The sequence below is a fragment of the Miniopterus natalensis genome, chromosome 15, assembly GCF_054644295.1.
Source record: "Miniopterus natalensis isolate mMinNat1 chromosome 15, mMinNat1.hap1, whole genome shotgun sequence".
Classification (NCBI taxonomy): domain Eukaryota; kingdom Metazoa; phylum Chordata; class Mammalia; order Chiroptera; family Miniopteridae; genus Miniopterus; species Miniopterus natalensis.
Window position 1 is genome coordinate 36,151,342 of NC_142095.1, and position 19,844 is coordinate 36,171,185.

The window sequence follows — 19,844 nt, forward strand, 5'->3', positions numbered from 1 at the left end:
ATCACTCCTCTTATTTCCAACACTATCCCCCACACTTGCCCTGTCACTGCTCTGGGCACATTGGATCTGCATCTCCCTGGATGCTGACCGCAGGTCCCAGACCACAATCTCAGGGTAGGGACTGCTTCCTCCGCCAGGCAGACCCAAACCCTGCAAAGTGGCTGCCTCCCGGCTCTCTTCTGCTTCCCACTTGTCCAACCCTGACTGCCTTCAGCTGCCACCTGGAACCCCTGTTTTCCCCTTTACCATGGGTGTCCCTGCCTACCCTGCCCACCCCATGATTTCAGCTGTGACATCCTCCCCAATCCCCACCCCTACCCCATCCAGATGGGCTGCCAACAACTGGCCTGCTAAGATCCTTGGACAGATAGAAATGGTGCGGCAGCAGCACTTGGAAGAAGAGGAGAAGTTCCACAAAATCCAGATTATGGATCAGAACAACTTCCAGGAGAAGCTGGAAGGGCTGCAGGTAGGGCTTGGCTGAGGCTCTGCTGGGACTGGCTCCCAATACACACACACACACACACACACTTCTGCAGGGCTGGGCCTTGATTCTTGTATTCAGGAGTTGCTGTGCCAATGTTTGATGGCGGAATTGGTGGATGAATGAACAAATGTCTAAAAGAATGAATTGGAAAAAAATTAAAACAATGAAGTGAAAAGCCAGGAGGGTGTCTGGACAGCAAGCTCCAGAAGAATTCAGAGTAGCGAAGAGCCCCAACTCTTCTGTTGTGTCCTTCATGCCCAGTGGGCAATAGATGCAGTGTTCAGGGCGTGCGTGGGTCTTTCTCTGATTTTGCTGTGTTACCACGGGGTGGTCAGCTTCTGCCTGTAATGGGCCAGGAACCTGCTCACTCTTGGAGAAGGAAGTGCTCTCAGAACTGGGAGATTCTGATGCCCAGAGATCTTGGGCTTCCTGGGTGTGTGTGGGCACGGGTAGGGCTGCAGAGGCCTCTGACTCCTTGCTCCTTGGCCCACAGCTGGTGGTAGCTGGCTTCTCCACCCATGTGGAAACTGCTCGAGCGCACGAGATCGCCAATGAAGTGCGGAGGGTCAAGAAGCAGCTGAAGGACTGCCAGCAGCTGGCCATGCTCTACAACAACCGTGAACGCCTCTTCGGCTTGCCCATCACCAATGTAGGCCTCCCACCCCTAACTCCCAGGGTTTAGGAGAGAACCCATGGTGTTTGTGGCCACATCAGAACCCAGCTACCAGGTTGCAGGGCCCTGGCATTTGGAGGAGCAGGACCAAGCAGGCTGCAGAGAGGAGATAACCTACCCCTTGTCCTCAGTGCAAGGAGACTGGCTAGAATGAGGCAAGAGGCCTGAGGGTCAGTGTAGGCGTTGCTTAGCCACTCAGAGCCCAAAGCCTGCAGGGGGCAGGAAGAAAGGAGTCCAGGCCCAAGTCCACGGGGACAGGATTAAGGACAGCAGCCAGGAGCCAGGATGGGGAGAGGACCTGGCCCAAGAAGGAGCAGCGTGGAGAAACTTGGGAGCACCTCAAGGCAGCCCTGGCTCTTTTGCCCCTGCAGTATGACAAACTCTCCAGGATGGTGAAAGAGTTCCAGCCCTATCTGGACCTCTGGACCACAGCCTCCGACTGGCTGCGCTGGTCCGAGAGCTGGATGAATGACCCCCTGTCAGCCATCGATGCTGAGCAGCTGGAGAAGAATGTCATTGAGTCCTTTAAGACCATGCACAAGTGTGTGAAGCAGTTTAAGGACATCCCAGGTAGGTGACCAAGCCAGTCCATCTCCCACTTCCTGCCTGTGCTGGCTGCTTCTCACACCCTCCAACCCTGCCCGGCAGCCTGCCAGGAGGTGGCCTTGGACATCCGGGCCCGCATCGAGGAGTTCAAGCCATACATCCCGCTGATCCAGGGGCTGCGAAACCCTGGCATGCGGAACCGGCACTGGGAGGTGCTGTCCAATGAGATCAACATTAATGTCAGGCCCAAGGCCAACCTGACCTTTGCCCGCTGCCTTGAGATGAACCTACAGGACCACATCGAGAGCATCAGCAAGGTGGCTGAGGTGGCCGGCAAGGAGTACGCCATTGAGCAGGTGGGCAGCCAGTGGGCTTACCTTGCCCCTCCCAGGCCCTGCCCGACGGCATAGGAGGAAGACAGTATTGGGCTCCATCCCTGAGATCCTTCACCAGGCCCAGAGGTTGAGGTGCATTCTGTTAAGTGAGTTAATAATGTATGTGAAGACCAGTTATTACTCAGTTACATTACTCAGTTACTCCTCTCAAGTTACTTCCTCTCCCAGGATGGAGCTGATAGCATGACCCTCATTGAACAGATGAGTAAGTTAAGGCTCAGAGAGGTTCAGCAATGACTAGGGCGACATAGCCAATAAGGGCTATGAGAGGGACCAGAGCTCCTAACTAACACCTTAGCTCTCTCCCAATATGCATGTACATGCGTGTTGCACACATTCAGCACATGTGTGAGAGCCAGTTGGCTTTGGATTCAGATGAGGGCCCATGGACGGTTTTTGGCCAGACAAGCAGTGTTTGCCAGAGGGACCCAAGTGAAGGTTATGGCCTGGCAGAGCCTGCTCTTCCCTGCCCAGTGCTGGTCAGACAGAATGTGGGCCAGGCCCTTCTCAGAACCCAGCCTGGCTTGTACCCCACCCCAGGCACTGGACAAGATGGAGAAGGAGTGGTCAAGCATCCTGTTCAACATACTGCCCTACAAGGAGACAGAGACCTACATCCTCAAGAGCCCAGATGAGGCCTCACAGTTGCTGGACGACCACATTGTCATGACCCAGAGCATGTCCTTCTCGCCCTACAAGAAGCCCTTCGAGCAGCGCATCAGCTCCTGGGAGAACAAGTTGAAGCTGACTCAGGTGGGTCCTCCGTGGCCTTCCTTTATTTCTCCCTCACCCTCGCAGCCTCCATCCCATAAGTGGCCCTTTATCGTGTCTGGGTGGTGCTTGAAGCAGTGGAGAGCCTTGCCCAGGTTTGCACAGCTCCTGGCTCTCTGACAGGACCCTCATTCAGACGAGGGCGACTAGAATGGGACTCTCCATATCCGATGTTTGGCTGCTAGAGAAGGCAACTCAGGACGTGGGGGTGGGCCACTGTTGGTCAGAAGCTGTGGCTGAGGAAGGGCACGAAAGCTGTCAGCAGACCTCCGAAGGACTGGCTGGGCTTGGGACAACTAGAACCTCGTCTTGGAACTTTCTGGGCTGGACACCACAAAGCTCTGAGGTTCCTCAGTGCCCTCTCCCACTCCTGTCTCATTTGGAGCTGGTTTGGGGTGAGGTCGCCAGGGCACTGGAGACTGCCTCTCTTTAGAGCTTTCAAGGCCAGAGGCAGGGGCTATTTACAGAGCCTTAGAGGACTGTCCTGGGGTCAAGCCTACCTGTGTGATTCTAACAGCCCCTTCCCTGTGGACTGTGTGTGTGCTCCTTGAATAACCCAGAGATACGTGAGCTGGTCAGCATTGTCCTAGGGTCTCCCTCCTTTTCTCATGCTATCCCCTTCCCCTGGATTTCCATCCCTACCTTCCATCCCCAAGGCTCAGCCTCAAGAGGCCCTCTGATTCCCGCACACTTGCCTGCAAGGAGTTCCCATCACAGCCCTTGGCCAGTGCCTCTTACAGAGTCCATTGCTCATGCCAGGCCCGTGGTGATTCAGAGGCAAACCTGGCTATTTAGTGGACTGTGGGCTCCTTGAGGGCAGGGACCACATCCTGTTCCCCTCTGCTTCTCCTGGTGCCCACATGGGCCTGGCACAGAGCTGGCCATGACAGACATCTCAAGAGGAAGAGAATGAATGAATGAACAAATGAACGAATGAATGAGTTTGCATTGATAGGAAAAAACGAGATAAATCCTGAAAGGGGAATTTGGAGGCAGAATTTAGAAAAAAAGTAGCCTGTTTTGAAGATGTCTCACTCTTGAACTAATGTTTCAGAGTATTTTAGAGATCTCAAGCTCAAGTCCCAGTACACCTCAGAGAATTCTGGGTCAAAGACCCCAAAGTCCTGCCAGGCAAGGAGGCTGGATGGGCTTCCATGCACTGGGGGTTTTTCCTCTGTTACTTCAGGGTTTGCTGGTTGGGGTGTGGTTCCCTTCTAAGGAAGGGTGGGTCCACGGCTGTTGGAGGCTCTGGCATCCTGTGGTGGACTTGGCGTTTATCTCAAGAGCAGGCATCCACGCAACCTCTTTGTTCCTTGGAGTACTGTGGCTGATAGCGCCATCTAGAAATTTCCCCACAGACATTGGCTCTGATGCCCAGTTCTCTGCCCAGCACTCTGGTATGGTGAAATCATGGGGACAGGACCCCCAGCTTGGACCCTGGGCTCTGACAGTTCAATGCCTTGCCCAGGAAGTGCTGGAGGAGTGGCTGAACTGTCAGCGGTCCTGGCTCTACCTGGAGCCCATCTTTAGCTCTGAGGACATCAACCGACAGTTGCCCGTGGAGAGCAAACGCTACCAGACAATGGAACGGATCTGGAGGAAGATCATGAAGAATGCCTATGAAAACCGGGAGGCGAGCTCGCATGGGGATGGGATGGGGAAGCTGGGACCCCCAAGGGCCCCCGTCACATTGTTGGGAGGCTCCTGCTGTCATTTCTCCCTGAACAAGAAAGATCAGAGAATAAGTCCAAGGCTTGGTCTTGGCCTGTGTTCCCAGGTGAGCTCTCCCATCATGAGAGACACCCCTCGGAAACACAATAGTTAATGATTTAACAGTTGATGATTTTCTTTTCTTTTCTCCTCCCTACTTGATATTTTTTGCATTGCTTTTCAGAGAGAGTGAAAGGGAGAGAAAGATAGAGAAACATCACTGTGAGAGAGACACATCGATTGGTTGCCTCCTGCACGTGCCCCAACTGGGGTCGGGGATGGAGCCTGCAACCATGGTACATGCCCTTGGCCACAGGCCAATGCTCTAACCACTGAGCCAAACTAGCTAGGACTGATGATTTTCTTTGTGGAAATTTGCCATCCACATTAGCATTTTTTAAAAGTCCTGCAGCAAATCAACCCCCTTGGCTTTGTTTAACCCTATTTTTTTTTACCATGGACTTCTTTTTTTCCCCCTCCCTCACCTGAGGATATTTTTCCCATTGCTTTTGAGAGAGAGTAGAAGGGAGAGAAAGAGAAACATCGATGTGAGAGAGACACATCGATTCGCTGCCTCCCGCAAGCACCGGGGTTGGGGATCGAGCCTGCAACGGAGGCACGTGCCCCTGGCCAGAATCAAACCCAGGACTGCTCAGGCCATAGGCCAACGCTCTAACCACTGAGCCAGACCAGCTAGAGCGACCATGGACTTTTTTGTGGGGGACTGACAGGCGTGGTGGATGCAACCCCTAGTTCAGGGTCATTTTCCTGCCCCTGTTCCTTCCCAGGCCTCACTGAGGGTCTCTGGCCCATATGGGTGCTCTTTGAGCCCACCTTACTGCCTCCCAGTTGGACCATGCTCACTTCCAGTTTCTCTCTGACCCGGGCCATGCAGGTGATCAATGTGTGCTCTGACCAGAGGCTGCTGGACAGCCTGCGGGATTGCAACAAGCTGCTAGACATGGTACAAAAGGGCCTCAGCGAGTACTTGGAGACCAAGAGGAGGGCCTTCCCCAGGTGGGCACCACCTTCCCCATGCCCACTCTCTCAGTGCCTGCCCGTGAAGCTGGGGCATTGAGGATCCCACCCATGCTGGCATGCAGGGCTATCAGTGGTACTAAGGCAGCTGGGCCTTAGGCGGAACCTGACCCACTCCCTTACCCCTGTTCCCTTGGCAGATTCTACTTCCTATCAGACGATGAACTACTTGAGATCTTATCCCAGACAAAGGACCCCACTGCTGTGCAGCCCCATCTGCGCAAGTGCTTCGAGAACATTGCCCGGGTGGGTGACTCTGCCTGGGGCTCCGGGCCTTGGGCTCAGGGCCAGGAGCATTGGGACTCCTTCCCAAGGAGAACAGCTTTTCTCTAGCCCCCAAGTTCTTTTATAGCAGGAAATGAGGGCCAAGTGAGATTTCTGGCCCTCGGAGATGCATCTGGGGCCTGTGGGAGGAAGGTCAGCTGCAAAACTCCCAGCTCAGGACTGGGAGGCCCTGGATCTCAACTCATTCAGGGGAGCCCCATCCCCACAATACACTGAGGTGCTGGCTGGGTTGAGAAACCCATGAGGCTAAAGGCTCCTGACTCTCCTTGCCCTCATTCTTGCCTACAGGGAGGCTGCACAGGTCAGCACAGGAGGGGGACTCACAGGCAGGGTTAGCCTTCTTCCCCAAGTAGGCTGGCTGGGCCAGAGCTAGGGACAAGGCAGACCCATCCTGCCTGAATACACACTCAGGGAAAGCCAGCACAGCAGATGTTCAGGTGGGGACCCCTAAGGCAGAGCTCTCTTCTGAAGGTGAAGGGTACAGGTAGGTCAGCCCTGGGGCTGTGGTGGGTGGAGCCTCTGGGCACACCTGGTACAACCCCCACTCTTGCTCGCCCTGCCCACAGCTGATGTTCCAGGAGGACCTGGAAATTACACACATGTACTCAGCAGAGGGTGAGGAGGTGCAGTTGTCCTTCTCCATCTACCCGTCCAACAATGTGGAGGACTGGCTGCGGGAGGTGGAACTCAGCATGAAGACCAGTGTGCGAGACATCATTGAGAGGGCCATCAGGGCCTACCCCACAGTGAGTCATGCCTCCCACCCCAGCACAGCCTTCCAGCCTTGTCCTTCTATTTGCTCTTTGCTCCATCACGGTAGCTGGGCTGTCTGCATGCCTCATCCTCAAACTATTGCCTTGACTGCTGCTGCTCTCCGTCAGCCAGGGGATCTCCGGGAACAGGGGGTCCTTGAGGCCTGCTCAGTGAGGAATCTGAAAATACACTCCAGAAAATGAGACTTGCTCCTAATAATAATCAGTCACTATTCTGTTTCAAGCACTCACTATGTGCCAGGCCTGGGCTGGGACTTTACCCACATTACCTCTCCCAGCCCCACAGTCAGTAGCAGAGCTGAGAGTTAACCCTTATCCTACAATGTCAGTTCAGAGATATTTTCTGCCTAAAGGCATGTGATTCACAGGTGGCAGAGTCAGGGTTTGAACCAAGAATTATACGTCCCTGATCCTGGGCTCCCAACCCTCTGCTTCAAGGTCTCTGCTGAGGAAGTGATGACCCTGCCCACCCCTGAGGGTTCCAGAGCTTAATGGCTTCTCTGCTTTTGAGGTGGAATTAACAACTTGAGCCCAGAGTTCAAAAGGCAAAGCACAGATGATGCTTAAGGAAAAAAAGGGTGCAGGGTTGGGACTGGCAGCTGCCTGGGTCAGCCCTGCCTGTGTTATCTTCCCAGATGACCAGGACCCAGTGGGTTCTGAACTGGCCTGGCCAGGTGACCATCGCTGGGTGCCAGACCTACTGGACTATGGAAGTGGCAGAGGCCCTGGAGGCCAGCAACCTCAGTAACCAGCTGTTCCCCCAGCTTGCCCAGCAGGTGGGAGTCAAGGGCGTCATCATCTGCTCCCTACACACACCCCACCCTGGGAGAGCCCAGTCCCTCCAGGACCTTTTCCTATATTGAGCCTGAAAGAGGCCTTGGGTTAGATCTAATGGGCAGAAGGGCAGACACACCAGAAATGAGTGTCTCACAACCAGCCACTATCGGGTGGGACTGGGGGTCTGAGGATAGCTCTGAGGCCAGGCAGGTGCCCTCTCCAGATGGTCACTGAGAGAGCTATCGCCTGCACCATCCCAGCTCTATGCACTGGCTCCTTACTACACTCCTTCCTCCAGCTCCTCACCAGGCTCCACCTCCTGGCTATTGAAGGGTCAGGAGGCATCATACACTACAGGGAGGCAGATGCCATGTGCATGCCTCCACTTTTATTTACTTCCCTGCCAGACTTCTTACGTGACCAATGCCCCCCTGTGCCCCTCCCATCCCAGACCATCAGAAGCCCCCAGGAGAGAGAGGTTGTTCCTGGCAAAAACCCACCCTCTGTGCAAAGGAGAGAGAGCCTACCCCTGGCATGATTGCCTGACAGTGTCCCCCAACTCCTGCAGCTCAGTGACCTGGTGGCCTTGGTACGGGGGAAGCTGTCCCGCATGCAGCGGGCAGTGCTCTCAGCACTAATTGTCATTGAGGTCCATGCCAAGGATGTGGTGAGCAAGCTGATCCAGGAGAAGGTGGTCAGTGTGAATGACTTCGAGTGGATCTCACAGCTGAGGTGAGGAGGCAGAGGACCCTGGCCCAGCCATCCCCAGGGTAGAGCATCTGCAGGCCAGTGCCAGGGGAGGGTGGAGAGTCAATCAACAATTGCTGTTCCCAGACCTTGAGGCCCTGGGACAAGCTGGACAGAGGTACCTGATGCCTTTATTCACAAAAGAGCCACCTTTCCTCAACCACATACCCTTCCTGGTGGCCTATGGTCCCCATGGCCTGAGAACCTATTTTTCTGCAACACCAGGTACTATTGGACAAATAACAACCTATACATTCGAGCCGTGAATGCTGAGTTCATCTATGGCTACGAGTACCTAGGCAACAGCGGGAGGCTGGTGATCACACCCCTCACCGACAGGTAAGAGTCCTATGTGGGACTCCCCGCGTGCCCTCCCACACTGGGTCACTGGGTCCCTTCCTCCAGCTCTAGCTGGCCCAGAAGAGCAGGGATAAAAAGGCGCAGCCAGTCCCATCAGAGCATGCAGGGTTAGGAACATGGGCTTCAGGTTTAAAACCAGCTCTGGAGGTGCAGGAGTGAGCCGAGAATGCTGCGCCCGTGGGTCTGGAGTTGAAAGAGGCCTTCAAAGAGCTTCAAGCCAAAGTTATTGACAACACAAGGTGGAGCTCACAGACATACAGACTGAACAGCCAAACAGGACAAAAAAGGATGCCCATCTTACAGACGCGGAGATTATGACTTTGGGAGACGAGACTAACATGTCTGACAGTGTAGGAAGGAGTTTTATTCTTCAGTCCGAGGAGATAATTTACAATCAGCTGTTAGAGAGACAGAGCATAGCAGAAGGAAAAATGAAAGAGCTGGAACAGAAAAAATCCTACCCGGAGCACACGCAGCGTGAAGGAAGCTGAGGACAACATCCAGGAGATGCTGACGGCATGAAGGGCACAGTAGGAGGCCTCAGGGAAGCTCTTCCTCCTGACCCCTCCCATTCCTGGCAAGGACAAGGGGCCTGTGAGGGGAAATGGCCTCTGCTTTACCCTGATGGACATTTATCTGGATGGTCTGGTGACCCTCAGGATAACAGAGATTATCCTGAGCCCCTTTCAAATCCAAACCTGTATTTTTTATCCTGTCTCTGCCTGCCACCACTGCCAGAGATACTCCTCTCTCCTGGGGGAGGAGTCCTGAACTCCCAGGAGAGGGTGTATTCGAGCCATGACAGACTGGGGGGGGCTCTGCCCATGCCCCCTACTAGTCATGCTGGTCAGACCAATAAAAGGCATCTATGCAAAGAAAAAACCACACCCAGCTCTGACTGTCACAGGCTGAGTGACTTTGGGCAGGTGACTCAGCCCCTCTATGCCTTAGTTTTCTCTCTGGCTTCCTCAGGGTGGTTATGAGAATTTCATGAGCTGGGACATAAAGCTCATAGCTCAATAAACATTAATGGGTGTGAGCTTTACAGTTTTTTCCAGAAGAATTGATCTTGAGAGAAACAATGGGCAAGTCCTTTTATAAAGTGAACAGTTCTCTTCTGCAGTCAGCTTCTTCCTCTTGCCAACTGTCTTTAGTAGCAGATTTTCAAGTTGGATTTTGACTAAGGGAAGTGTGGCCACAGGTGAGCCTTCTCAGGGGTCTCTGAGCAAGGCTCTGTGGGGCCACAGGGTGGGGTGGGGAAGCACTGGGCGAGGGCTGCAGTCCTGACCCCGGCAACCAGGCCTGAGCACGCCTGGGGTCCTGAGGGGATGGAAGCGCAAGAGCCGCTCATCCATGGGGCCGAGAGAGGGAGGTTCTCTCTCCCTGTGTCTGTGGGAATCCCAAGGAAGGTGCAGGACCCATGTGTACCTCCTCTGACTCCTGCAGGTGCTATCTGACACTGACCGGCGCCTTGCATCTCAAGTTTGGGGGTGCCCCAGCTGGCCCAGCCGGCACAGGGAAAACAGAGACCACCAAAGACCTGGGCAAGGCCTTGGCTATCCAGACTGTTGTGTTCAACTGCTCTGATCAGCTTGACTTCATGGCCATGGGCAAGTTCTTCAAGGGCCTGGCCAGGTGAGGCTCGGTGTGAGGGCAGCACAGGACAGGGCAGGAAGGCTGACCTCTCCTGGGGGCCCTGCCCAAGAGGAGCCTCACAGGATGGTGGAGGGGACAGGAGGGGATAACAGGAGTCAAAGGCTCAGCCCCTGCGGGCACTGGGGAGGGGTGGTGGGCAGTGGGATCATGGCCGAGCAGATAGAGATCACTATTGACCACTTCTTCCCCAGTGGTGTCGGGGGGCCCTTGGAGGTGCCAGGTGGGCTCTGAACTCATATCCACTCATGTTCTCACCTCATTTAGTTCTGGGGCTTGGGCCTGCTTCGATGAGTTCAATCGCATCGATATTGAGGTACTGTCTGTGGTGGCACAGCAGATCACCACCATCCAGAAGGCGCAGCAACAGCGGGTGAGCCATCCCCCTCCCCGCTTCCCCAAGTCACCACCTCATCACTTCATCTAGACCTGCCACACCCATGCCTTCTTGTGACTTTCCACCCTGTAGGGTGAGAAGCCAGGCACTGAGCCTGCCTGAGCCCAGCCTCTCTCCTTTCACAGGGGACTGAGTACTTCCCCCTCCTCCTTTTGGAGCTCTCCTTGGGGACTGTTATAGCTAGTCAGGGAGCCCAAGATCCCTACCCACTCTGGGGGTAGCTCCCAGTCCAAGCTGCAGTAGTTGAAGGCATCCCTCCCACAGGAAGGACATCTGTCCTTCCTGTAGCCTTGTTCAGATTGGCCAGAAGTCTTCTGGGAACAAGAGCTGGGAGGCTGGCAAGAGCCCCAACCCTACCCGAGTAGGGCCCTGGGTCCCAGTCAGAGCTAAGCTTGCTCAGGTCTGAGGAGAATCAGTTGTCAGGACCTGGGTGTGGGAGATAGGAGATTTGTGAAGACCTCAGGTAGCTAGGACCTGGGACGCTACAGGTAGTTACTAAGATTGGAGGTCTCAGGCCAGATCCTGAGAGAGGAGCCAGCTCATGATCAGGGATCCAGTCTGGGCTGACCAACTATAGTCAGGACGGGGGCATCAACAGGGGACGAGAGGACCCATCCAGAGGAGGGGCAGGCAAGCCAACCCCTACCACCCTGTAGGTGGAACGCTTCATGTTTGAGGGCTTTGAGATCCCACTCGTGCCATCCTGCGCAGTGTTTATCACTATGAACCCAGGATATGCTGGCCGCACTGAGCTGCCTGATAACCTGAAGGTGAGTTCAGGCCTGGAAGGCCACCCAGGGCACTGGGAGGCACTGGAGCCTGTGGCCTGGGCTTGGAGATGCTAAAGAACTTATGCAAGGCACACAGCTGCTGGACATTAGGGACTGTGACTCCCCATGGCAGCACTCCTGTCCAGGGGTCCTGAAGCCCATTCCCAGGCACAGAGAGGAGGCCCCAGGCTTGTCCCAGGGTTGGGAGGAGTCAGGGTACGAATTCAAGTTAGCACAAAAGACCAGTTTCTAACAGGCAGAGTGGTCCAGCCACAGGGAAGTATAAGCCTCAGTCATGGCAGGCGTGCTCCGAGGATCCACAGGGGAGGAGGGCAGTGAAGTGGCCTCCTGAGAACTAGACAGCCCTTAAAATGGGTAGTGCTCTGGGAAGAGAGGTCTGCCTCTCTATTCACATGTGCACTGTGGACCCCAGGCGCTCTTCCGGCCTGTGGCCATGATGGTTCCAGATTACGCCATGATTGCTGAGATCTCCCTCTACTCCTTTGGTTTCAATGAAGCCAATGTGCTGGCCAAGAAGATCACAACCACCTTCAAGCTGTCCTCTGAGCAGCTCAGCTCCCAGGTGAGGCCCTGCCCCAACCAGCTTCCAGGGTCTGAGAGCCACTGTCTGCCCCCAGCAACCCCATGAGATAGGAATTACATCCCTATTTCTCAGCTGAGGACACTGAGACCCTAAGCAACTAAGAGACTTGCCAGGCTTATGCAGTGCCCAGGAGAGCTGGGGCAGGAGCCAGGAACAGATGCCCATCCCAGCTGGTTCAGGTGCAAGGGAGGGTCAACCATTAGGAGGCCAAGAGCCACACAACCCAAGGCTTTGGATCAAGTGCACCTGGGTCTCATGGGGACAGAGTGGGATAGCCAGCCCCTTACCTGAGCCTCCCAGCTCTCAGCCTCCCGGCTGTGGACCTTCTACTCAGCATGCTAAGCCCAGGTTTCAGGGATAGATACCATTGGTCCAGGTACCAGCACTGGTGGACGAGCTTTTCTGTTTAGCTCCACTCTTAGTCTCCCCTTTGCAGTGGTAAAGATGAACCCCAACTCTGTCTGGGCTCACATCCTACCAGCTTAGTTTCTCTTTCCTAATAGTTCCAGAAAAAGTCCCAACTCCCACCTCTCTGGGTGGCATGCTTATACATGAACACCAATCACTGTGGCTAAGGGGAAACCATACTTCCTTTGGCCAAGTGGAGCCCACCGAAGCCCATGGCCTAGAGAAGATGCAATCCGTTACTGGGAAAACATCTGTCCACCACAGAGCATCCTGGTGCCAACACCTGCACACACCTTCCATCTAACCATCCACTTTCAAAATGCTTTCCCCTTTAATAGAGCAACTGTTCCCACATGGTTCTGGAAATAACCTCAGCCCTTCTCAAATGACAGTGACCCAAAGTCAAGCCCAGCCTCTTCATTCAAATCCAAGATTTCTGGGAAATGTGCTGGTCTGTGGATCCAGATGTATTCTCATGGTCTGGCACCATGGGACAATCTGATAAATTTAACTATTCCCAACACCTGGTATATAATGAAGAGAAACAGGACCAGAGGGAAAAGCCATGGTAGTGTGACTGAAAAGGGTGGGTCTAGAGCCATGCCACGAGGGAATCTTAGAAGGAATCTCAAAGGCCATTGAGGCCAACTCGTCATGGCACACATGGGAAACTCCTTGATTCACTTTGTGAATAAAAGTCGAGTGCCTCCCTGCTCTTGGCACCATGTTGGTACTGCAGGGATTTAGCTGCAACCAAGGCAGAGTCCTTACCCTCGGGCCAAGAGTCAAGCAGGGGACATAGAATAAGTAACCCGGTAAAAGGAGAGGGCTGCTGGGATGGTGAACTAGGGGGTGGCAGAGGGGAGCAAAGGAGGGCACCTGGCCCAGGCTGGGGCACGCAGGTAGTCATAGATGGGCTGCAGGGGAAGTGACATTTTAGCTGCAAGCTGGGCAATGGGCCAAGTACCAGGTGGGAGGCAGAGTATTCCAAGCTGAAGCCCTAAAAGGGACAGTGCCCACACCTAACCCCTCCTGTATGGTGGCAACAGGATCACTATGACTTTGGGATGAGAGCTGTGAAAACTGTGATCTCAGCAGCTGGGAACCTCAAGCGAGAAAACCCCACCATGGATGAGGTGAGTGCCATCCAGAGGGGTGCCTGGGAGAGGCTCTAGGAGGGCTCCAGAGCGGCTGGAGGGGCATCTAGCCTGGGCCACCCTGAAGGCTCCTCTGGCCTCTGCTTCAGGAGCTGATCTGCCTCCGGGCCATCCGTGACGTGAACGTGCCCAAGTTCCTGCAGGAGGACCTCAAGCTCTTCTCCGGAATTGTGTCTGACCTGTTCCCCACCATTAAGGAGGAGGACACTGACTATGGCATCTTGGACAAGGCCATCCGCAAGGCCTGTGAGAAGCACAACCTCAAGGATGTGGACGGTGAGCCCCTGGCCCCTGCCCCACAGTCCCGTGGGTGTCTGAGGAAGGGCTGGCTCCAGCCACCTGGGATCCTGGGCAGGGGAACAGAGACGGGCTGACCAGCCTCAGGGACCCTCATGCCTGGCCCAGTGTGCTGTGGGCTGGGGCTCTCTGTCAAGCAGTCTATGGGGGCAGGTGCCCCTAGCCCTGTCTCCACTGGAGCCCTTCAGGTTGATGGCTATCTGGAAAAAACTCCTTTGTTCTGACACCAGATGTGTGGGATTTTCTTACACCAACCAATGCCAACTGGCTGGGTATCTTAAAACTCAGTTCAATTCTGACACTAGTCAGCATTAGCATAGACCCCACAGGTTAAGGGCTCAGTTCCAAAGACTGTCCCTACTTCAGATGCCAGTTCATGTAGTAGGTCCCCAAGTTACCCACGACTTCTGTCTATCTTGGCTACAAATCAGAGGTTCCCATGACCCCCTCCTCAGGTTTGATCACTGGCTAGAATGGCTCATAGAACTCAGGGAAACACTTATGTTTATTGGTTGACTATATTAAAGGATATGAGAAAGGATACAGATGAACAGGCAGATGAAGAGATACGTAGGGTGAGGTCTGTCCCCATAGAATTGAGGCATGTGGATGTGTTCACCCACCTGGAAGCTCTCAGGAAATTACAGAGGTCTAGGAGCTCTGTGTCAGGAACCAGGGTCAAAGACTAAATATTAGAAAAGAAGATTCTGCTAACATCCCTCTTTACAAGCGTTTGAGGAGCTCTGTCTCAGGGACTGAGGCAGAGACCAATATATCATTATTTTTCCACAATGGGGAAGCAGCTGGCGTCCCCTCCCAAGACCTCTTGCTGTAGCCTCTCCTCCCTGTGTGAGGAGCAGTCCCAGACCTTGGGCCTTTCTCGGGCCTTACTTCTCCCACACAGAAGCTGTCCTCTGCCCTGTGCATGACTGGGGCTTGATGCCATGATTGGGGGAAGATGGTAAGCTGTGGCCTGTCCACCCCTCCACCCCGCACCCCACCTCACCCCAGCCAACACTCCTCTCTTTTGAACGAAGGCTCCATTCGCAAGCAAAGCATGTTGCTCCCACCTGTAGGACTTGCTCACGTTCCTTGTGGAACTACAGGCCTGGTGTCAGGAGAACTTGAACCCTTCCTGAACAGACTTGTTACAAAGGCAACCATGCATCTGGAAGGGCTCTGGGGGACACCTCCCTCAGTTAGACTTCCTATGACCTGAAACCCCTTCCCTGATAGAAATTTGGGGTCTCAGTCCTGCTACCATGTGGGCGTGCGACTTTTGTCCCCACAGCCCCAGCCTGGCAGCCCTCTCCTCCTTGCAGACCCTCCCAGGGCCCTTTGGGAGGTAGAATGATGCTCCTCCTGGAAGCCACACTGCTACCCTGGCCATGTGGGGTCTTCCTCGGGCCTGCTATGCTCATGCTACAAGCCTGTTCCTTGTGCCCTGCATTGTTCTTCCTTCCACGTGGGGCTCTGACACCACCTCCTGCCCCCCCAGGCCCCAACAGGCTTATTGGATGAAGCCTCAAGCTCTTCTCTCCCTGATGGTCTTGGGTCAGCTTTGCTATCACTGAATAATGAGCCCTTGTCCCTTTGACAAGGATCCCCGGCCTGCAGTGCCACAGCTCCCCTACACACACACTCTTAGGCCAAAGTGTTGCTCTCATTTCCTACCTTCGTGGGTCTGGCCTTCCACCTACAGCTAGCAGCTGGCCCTACAGCCCTGGTGTTGGTCAGTTAAAGCTCCTGACTGACCCTCGGATTTTGTCCCTGGGATTTTGCCTATATTGGCCAGCACTTACTTGGGGCAATGCTGTCAGCAGACTGGGCAGCAGCTTTGGGGCTGGAGTTGATTGTGGGCCTGTGACAGCTGACACTGAGAAGGCCCATGTGGCCTGCCACCTGACCAATGGATATGAGAGAGTAATAGTCCCAGTGGAAACCATGTCTGCTCTCTGCCAGGCGCCGTGCTTAGAGCTTCACCTGCCTCTGCCCATGAGGACTATGTGGCCTCATTTTACAGATGAGGAAACTGAGGCTTAGGGAGTGAGGTGACCATCTGAGGGCACACAGCAAGCTAGTGGCAGATACAGGACCTCAGCCCATGCTCTGACCCCTGGGTTCCCCTGCCATGTCCCCCCAGGCTTCTTGACCAAGTGCATCCAGCTCTACGAGACCACCGTGGTGCGGCACGGCCTCATGCTCGTTGGGCCCACAGGCTCCGGCAAGAGTAATGTAAGTGCGGTCAATCCAGGCAGTCCAGTGCCCAGACAGTGGGCCCGAGGGCAGTGCAGCCTCAGCAGGAACCTTGGTCCCCATTTGCACCTCTTGGTCTCTAGAATACCTCCCATCCCCTGTGGCCCACAGCCCACTCCAGCCCTGCTCTCCGGGGGGGCCAAGAGCTCACTCTTGAGTGCCTGTCTCCTCAGTGTTACAGGGTCCTGGCAGCAGCCATGACATCGCTGAAAGGGCAACCATCCATCAGTGGTGGTGTGTACGAGGCTGTCAACTACTATGTTCTCAACCCCAAGTCCATCACAATGGGCCAGCTGTACGGGGAGTTTGACCTGCTCACCCATGAGTGGTGAGTGACCGTTGAGCCCCTCCAGTGACAGCCCTGCTCCTGGATCTCTGGAGGCTGTGGGCCATGGGCCCCCTCCTCCTCCCCTAGCCCAGTGAAAGGTCTGGAGCTCAGGCTCTGGAGCCTCAAGCCTGGGACTCTACCCACCACTGCACTTCCTAACTGAGTGACCTTTCTCACTTCCTGGACCTTGGTCCCCTCACCTGCAAAGGGGAGATAAAAGCAGCACTATTATTATGGTAAGGAGAAAATGAGATTAACACATGAAAGATACTAGGATGGTGTGGCACACACCAAGTGCTCAGTAAGTGTTGACTTCAGTCATTGCCCCAGGAGAGGCTGGCGGTCCCTCTCAGGGCCTCTGTTCCAGGCTGAGGCATGCATTTTAAAGGACATGCGCTGAGCTGGGAGAATGGCAACTGGGTTGAGACCCTCCACACATCAGTACCTAAGGGTCTTTTCTCGGCGGGTGGGGGGGAATCCTGTATCTTCGGAGAAGTGTCCATTCTCCCGCTGGGGTGTCTGCTTGGCTCCAGTGTTCTGGTAACCCAGTGGGGGGGTGGGTACCCTTCTTTCTGAATGCAGGCCTGTCCTACTTCCCTCATTTCTGGTAAAGGGTCTCATCCACACCCACCCCAGGCTCCTGTGTGGGTAGACGGGGACCTGGGGGTCAGACCAGAAAAAGGGCCACCTACAGCCCCTTCTCTGGCACATGGTGCCCCTGAAATCCGAGCCTCCCTGGTTCTGTGGTCAGAACCAGATGCATCTCGCAGCCCATCGCCTGCTTTCTCTGCTTGGTCATTTCCCTCTCCTCCATGTCTTTCCTTCCTCTGGAACCATGTGGGCCTCCAGTCCCGTTGTTGCCCCTCCCTGACTTCCTTTTACTTTCCAGGGTATCATCGTTTGTGTTCCTTTAATATTGCTTAGTGGGGATTTGGCAGAGGGAGTATGAGTACACATTGTTATGTTACACCAGGAAGTCCTTTTTTCCCTATTACATTTTTTAAACGAATGAAGATATTGAAGAATGAAAAAACAGAAAACAAAACAAAACAAAGAGCAGCCCTGGCCGGTTGCTCAGTGGTTAGAGCATCAGCCTGTGGACTGAAGGGTCCCGGGTTCGATACTGGCCAAGGGCACGTACCTTAGTTACAGGCTCAATCCCAGGCCCCGGAGGCAACCAATTGATGTGTCTCACATCGATGCTTCTCTCTCCCTCTCTCCCTCTCTCCTTCTCTCCCTTTCTCCCTTTCTCCCTTTCTCCCCCCCCCCCCCCCCCTCTGAAAAGTAATAGAAAAAATATCTTAGGGGTAAGGATTTAAAAAAAAAAACAACCAGCAGAGCAGGACCAGACTGGCAGGCAGGTTTCCTTCTTAGCTAGCTGTGCTTGCCACCTTGCCTCCCTGGCACCTCCAACTCTCCCCTCCCTGGTGGCTCCAGGACAGATGGGATTTTCTCCAACCTCATCCGGACTGGGGCCACCGCATCCGACACCAACAAGAAGTGGTACATGTTCGACGGGCCAGTGGATGCCGTCTGGATTGAGAACATGAACACGGTGCTGGACGACAATAAGAAGCTGTGCCTCAGCTCCGGGGAGATCATCAAGCTCACAGAGGTGCATCCCCCCGCCCACTCACCCTCTACTCTGCAGCTGGGGGGACCCGGAGGCCATACTGTGCTTGGCCAAACCTTCTTCCCCACCCACCCCCCCCTTTCGGGCCACAGCTTCATCTCAGGCAGCTGCCAGGACCCACCTTGGAGCAAGGTCCTAGCACCCCTCCCGGTCCCTGAGCTCCCGCACAGCAGCCATGTGCTACCCAGCTGCTCAGGGCTGCCCTTTCGGCAGACCCGCCTTCTGTGATACTCGGAGCCCCAGGCTAGGACAACCACCCCACCCCTCCCAGCTGGTGCTGCCTTGTGCCTCCCAGGCCCACTTTCAGCCATGTGGGCCCAATCTAGGTCACTGTTCTGGCAGTGCCCCCAGAGTCCGGGGGACGGGTGGTACAGACCTGGCCAGAGGGACGCCTCCCTGGTGTGTGAGGGGCAGTTCTCAAGGGAAGGAGGGGTATCACCAGGAAGGAAAGGCAGTTCACCATGTCTACACTGAGCCAATCTCTCGCGCCCTTCTGAGAGCACCTGGAGGTCAATGCGAACTTATGTCCATGTACACAGGTGCACGCTCTGTAGCAGAGCACACAGCTCCCATCAGGTTTCCCCAGGGCTCCAAGGACCCCCCAAATGCCCTGACCCTAGGCTGGCCAGAGAGCTCCCAGGAATCTCCTGACTCCCGTTCCTCCTCAGGGATCAAGGGAGGGCACATAATCAGCTGAGGGCCAAGGGGTTCCTGCATCCCCCCCACCCCAGCACTGCTTCTGGCCCACTGCTGGACCCCTGCCCACAGCTACAGGATGAGCAACCCCTTCTCATGGCCCTGTAGCCCTTTTACTTGCCCTGGGGCTGGCGGCTGGCCCACTCACACAGTTCATCTTGGTGCCAGGAGATGACCATGATGTTTGAGGTGCAGGACCTGGCAGTGGCCTCACCAGCCACAGTGTCCCGCTGCGGCATGGTGTACCTGGAGCCCAGTATCCTGGGGCTCATGCCCTTCGTCGAGTGCTGGCTGAAGGGGCTCCCTGCCTTATTCAAGCCCTACCAGGAGCACTTCAAGGACCTCTTTGTCAGCTTCCTGGAGGTAAGCAAGGCCACAGTGTGCCTGGCCCGAGTGTGGCAGCAGGGTGCTGTGTCCACCAGCCACAGGAACTGGGTGCCATCCTCTGCAGGAATCCATCACTTTTGTCCGGTCTTCAGTGAAGGAGGTGATCACCTCAACCAACAGCAACCTAACCATGAGTCTTCTCAAGCTGCTGGAGTGCTTCTTCAAGCCCTTCACACCTAAAGAGGTATGGCCCTGAGCAGTGGGCTGGCTCCCCCATTCTCCTTGCCTGGGCTGCCTGAGGGCCCTGAATTCCAAGTCCAGCTTCCTAGAAGAGGGAATTGGATTGGTCCCCCTGGGTCATGGGAATGCCCTGTCCATTCTGCTGTAGACACAAAACTGTGCAGTGGAGACCAAGGGATATCCCCTACCCACCAGCTTCCTCAGGCCACTCAGTGCTATTCCTACCTTAGCCTGATGCTGTGCCCTCGGTCCCTAGGGCCTCAAGAAAATACCCCCCGAAAAGCTGAGTCGCATCCCAGAGCTGATTGAGCCCTGGTTCATCTTCTCCCTGATCTGGAGTGTGGGTGCCACAGGGGACAGTGCCGGTCGTATCGGCTTCAGCGAGTGGCTCAGGATCAAGATGAAGACGGGAAACGTGAGAGGCAGCAGCCCCTGGGCTGGACCCCTGGGTCTGGGATGCATGTGCTGAATGCTAGATGTTCTGGGGCTGTCCCCTGGGCCTGGGCCCAGGCCCCC

General features: G+C 55.1%; 1 protein-coding gene and 1 pseudogene across 1 annotated transcript in view; both read left to right on the forward strand.

Moving 5' to 3' along the window:
• The window catches only part of DNAH1 (dynein axonemal heavy chain 1), a 70,422-nt gene that overhangs the window by 25,200 nt on the left and 25,378 nt on the right, over positions 1-19,844 (forward strand). The window contains exons 16-39 of the mRNA XM_087825013.1: positions 328-469; positions 981-1,136; positions 1,532-1,730; positions 1,809-2,062; positions 2,642-2,854; positions 4,341-4,505; positions 5,478-5,599; positions 5,761-5,866; positions 6,472-6,651; positions 7,314-7,454; positions 8,024-8,187; positions 8,428-8,541; positions 10,009-10,197; positions 10,483-10,588; positions 11,269-11,382; positions 11,816-11,965; positions 13,444-13,530; positions 13,641-13,827; positions 15,992-16,083; positions 16,278-16,432; positions 17,870-18,047; positions 18,930-19,124; positions 19,213-19,332; positions 19,585-19,743. Coding sequence (XP_087681139.1) covers positions 328-469; positions 981-1,136; positions 1,532-1,730; positions 1,809-2,062; positions 2,642-2,854; positions 4,341-4,505; positions 5,478-5,599; positions 5,761-5,866; positions 6,472-6,651; positions 7,314-7,454; positions 8,024-8,187; positions 8,428-8,541; positions 10,009-10,197; positions 10,483-10,588; positions 11,269-11,382; positions 11,816-11,965; positions 13,444-13,530; positions 13,641-13,827; positions 15,992-16,083; positions 16,278-16,432; positions 17,870-18,047; positions 18,930-19,124; positions 19,213-19,332; positions 19,585-19,743 — 3,688 coding nt within the window. The remainder of the gene's footprint in view (positions 1-327; positions 470-980; positions 1,137-1,531; positions 1,731-1,808; positions 2,063-2,641; positions 2,855-4,340; positions 4,506-5,477; positions 5,600-5,760; positions 5,867-6,471; positions 6,652-7,313; positions 7,455-8,023; positions 8,188-8,427; positions 8,542-10,008; positions 10,198-10,482; positions 10,589-11,268; positions 11,383-11,815; positions 11,966-13,443; positions 13,531-13,640; positions 13,828-15,991; positions 16,084-16,277; positions 16,433-17,869; positions 18,048-18,929; positions 19,125-19,212; positions 19,333-19,584; positions 19,744-19,844) is intronic.
• Positions 8,663-9,096, forward strand: LOC107534676 (prefoldin subunit 1 pseudogene; annotated as a pseudogene).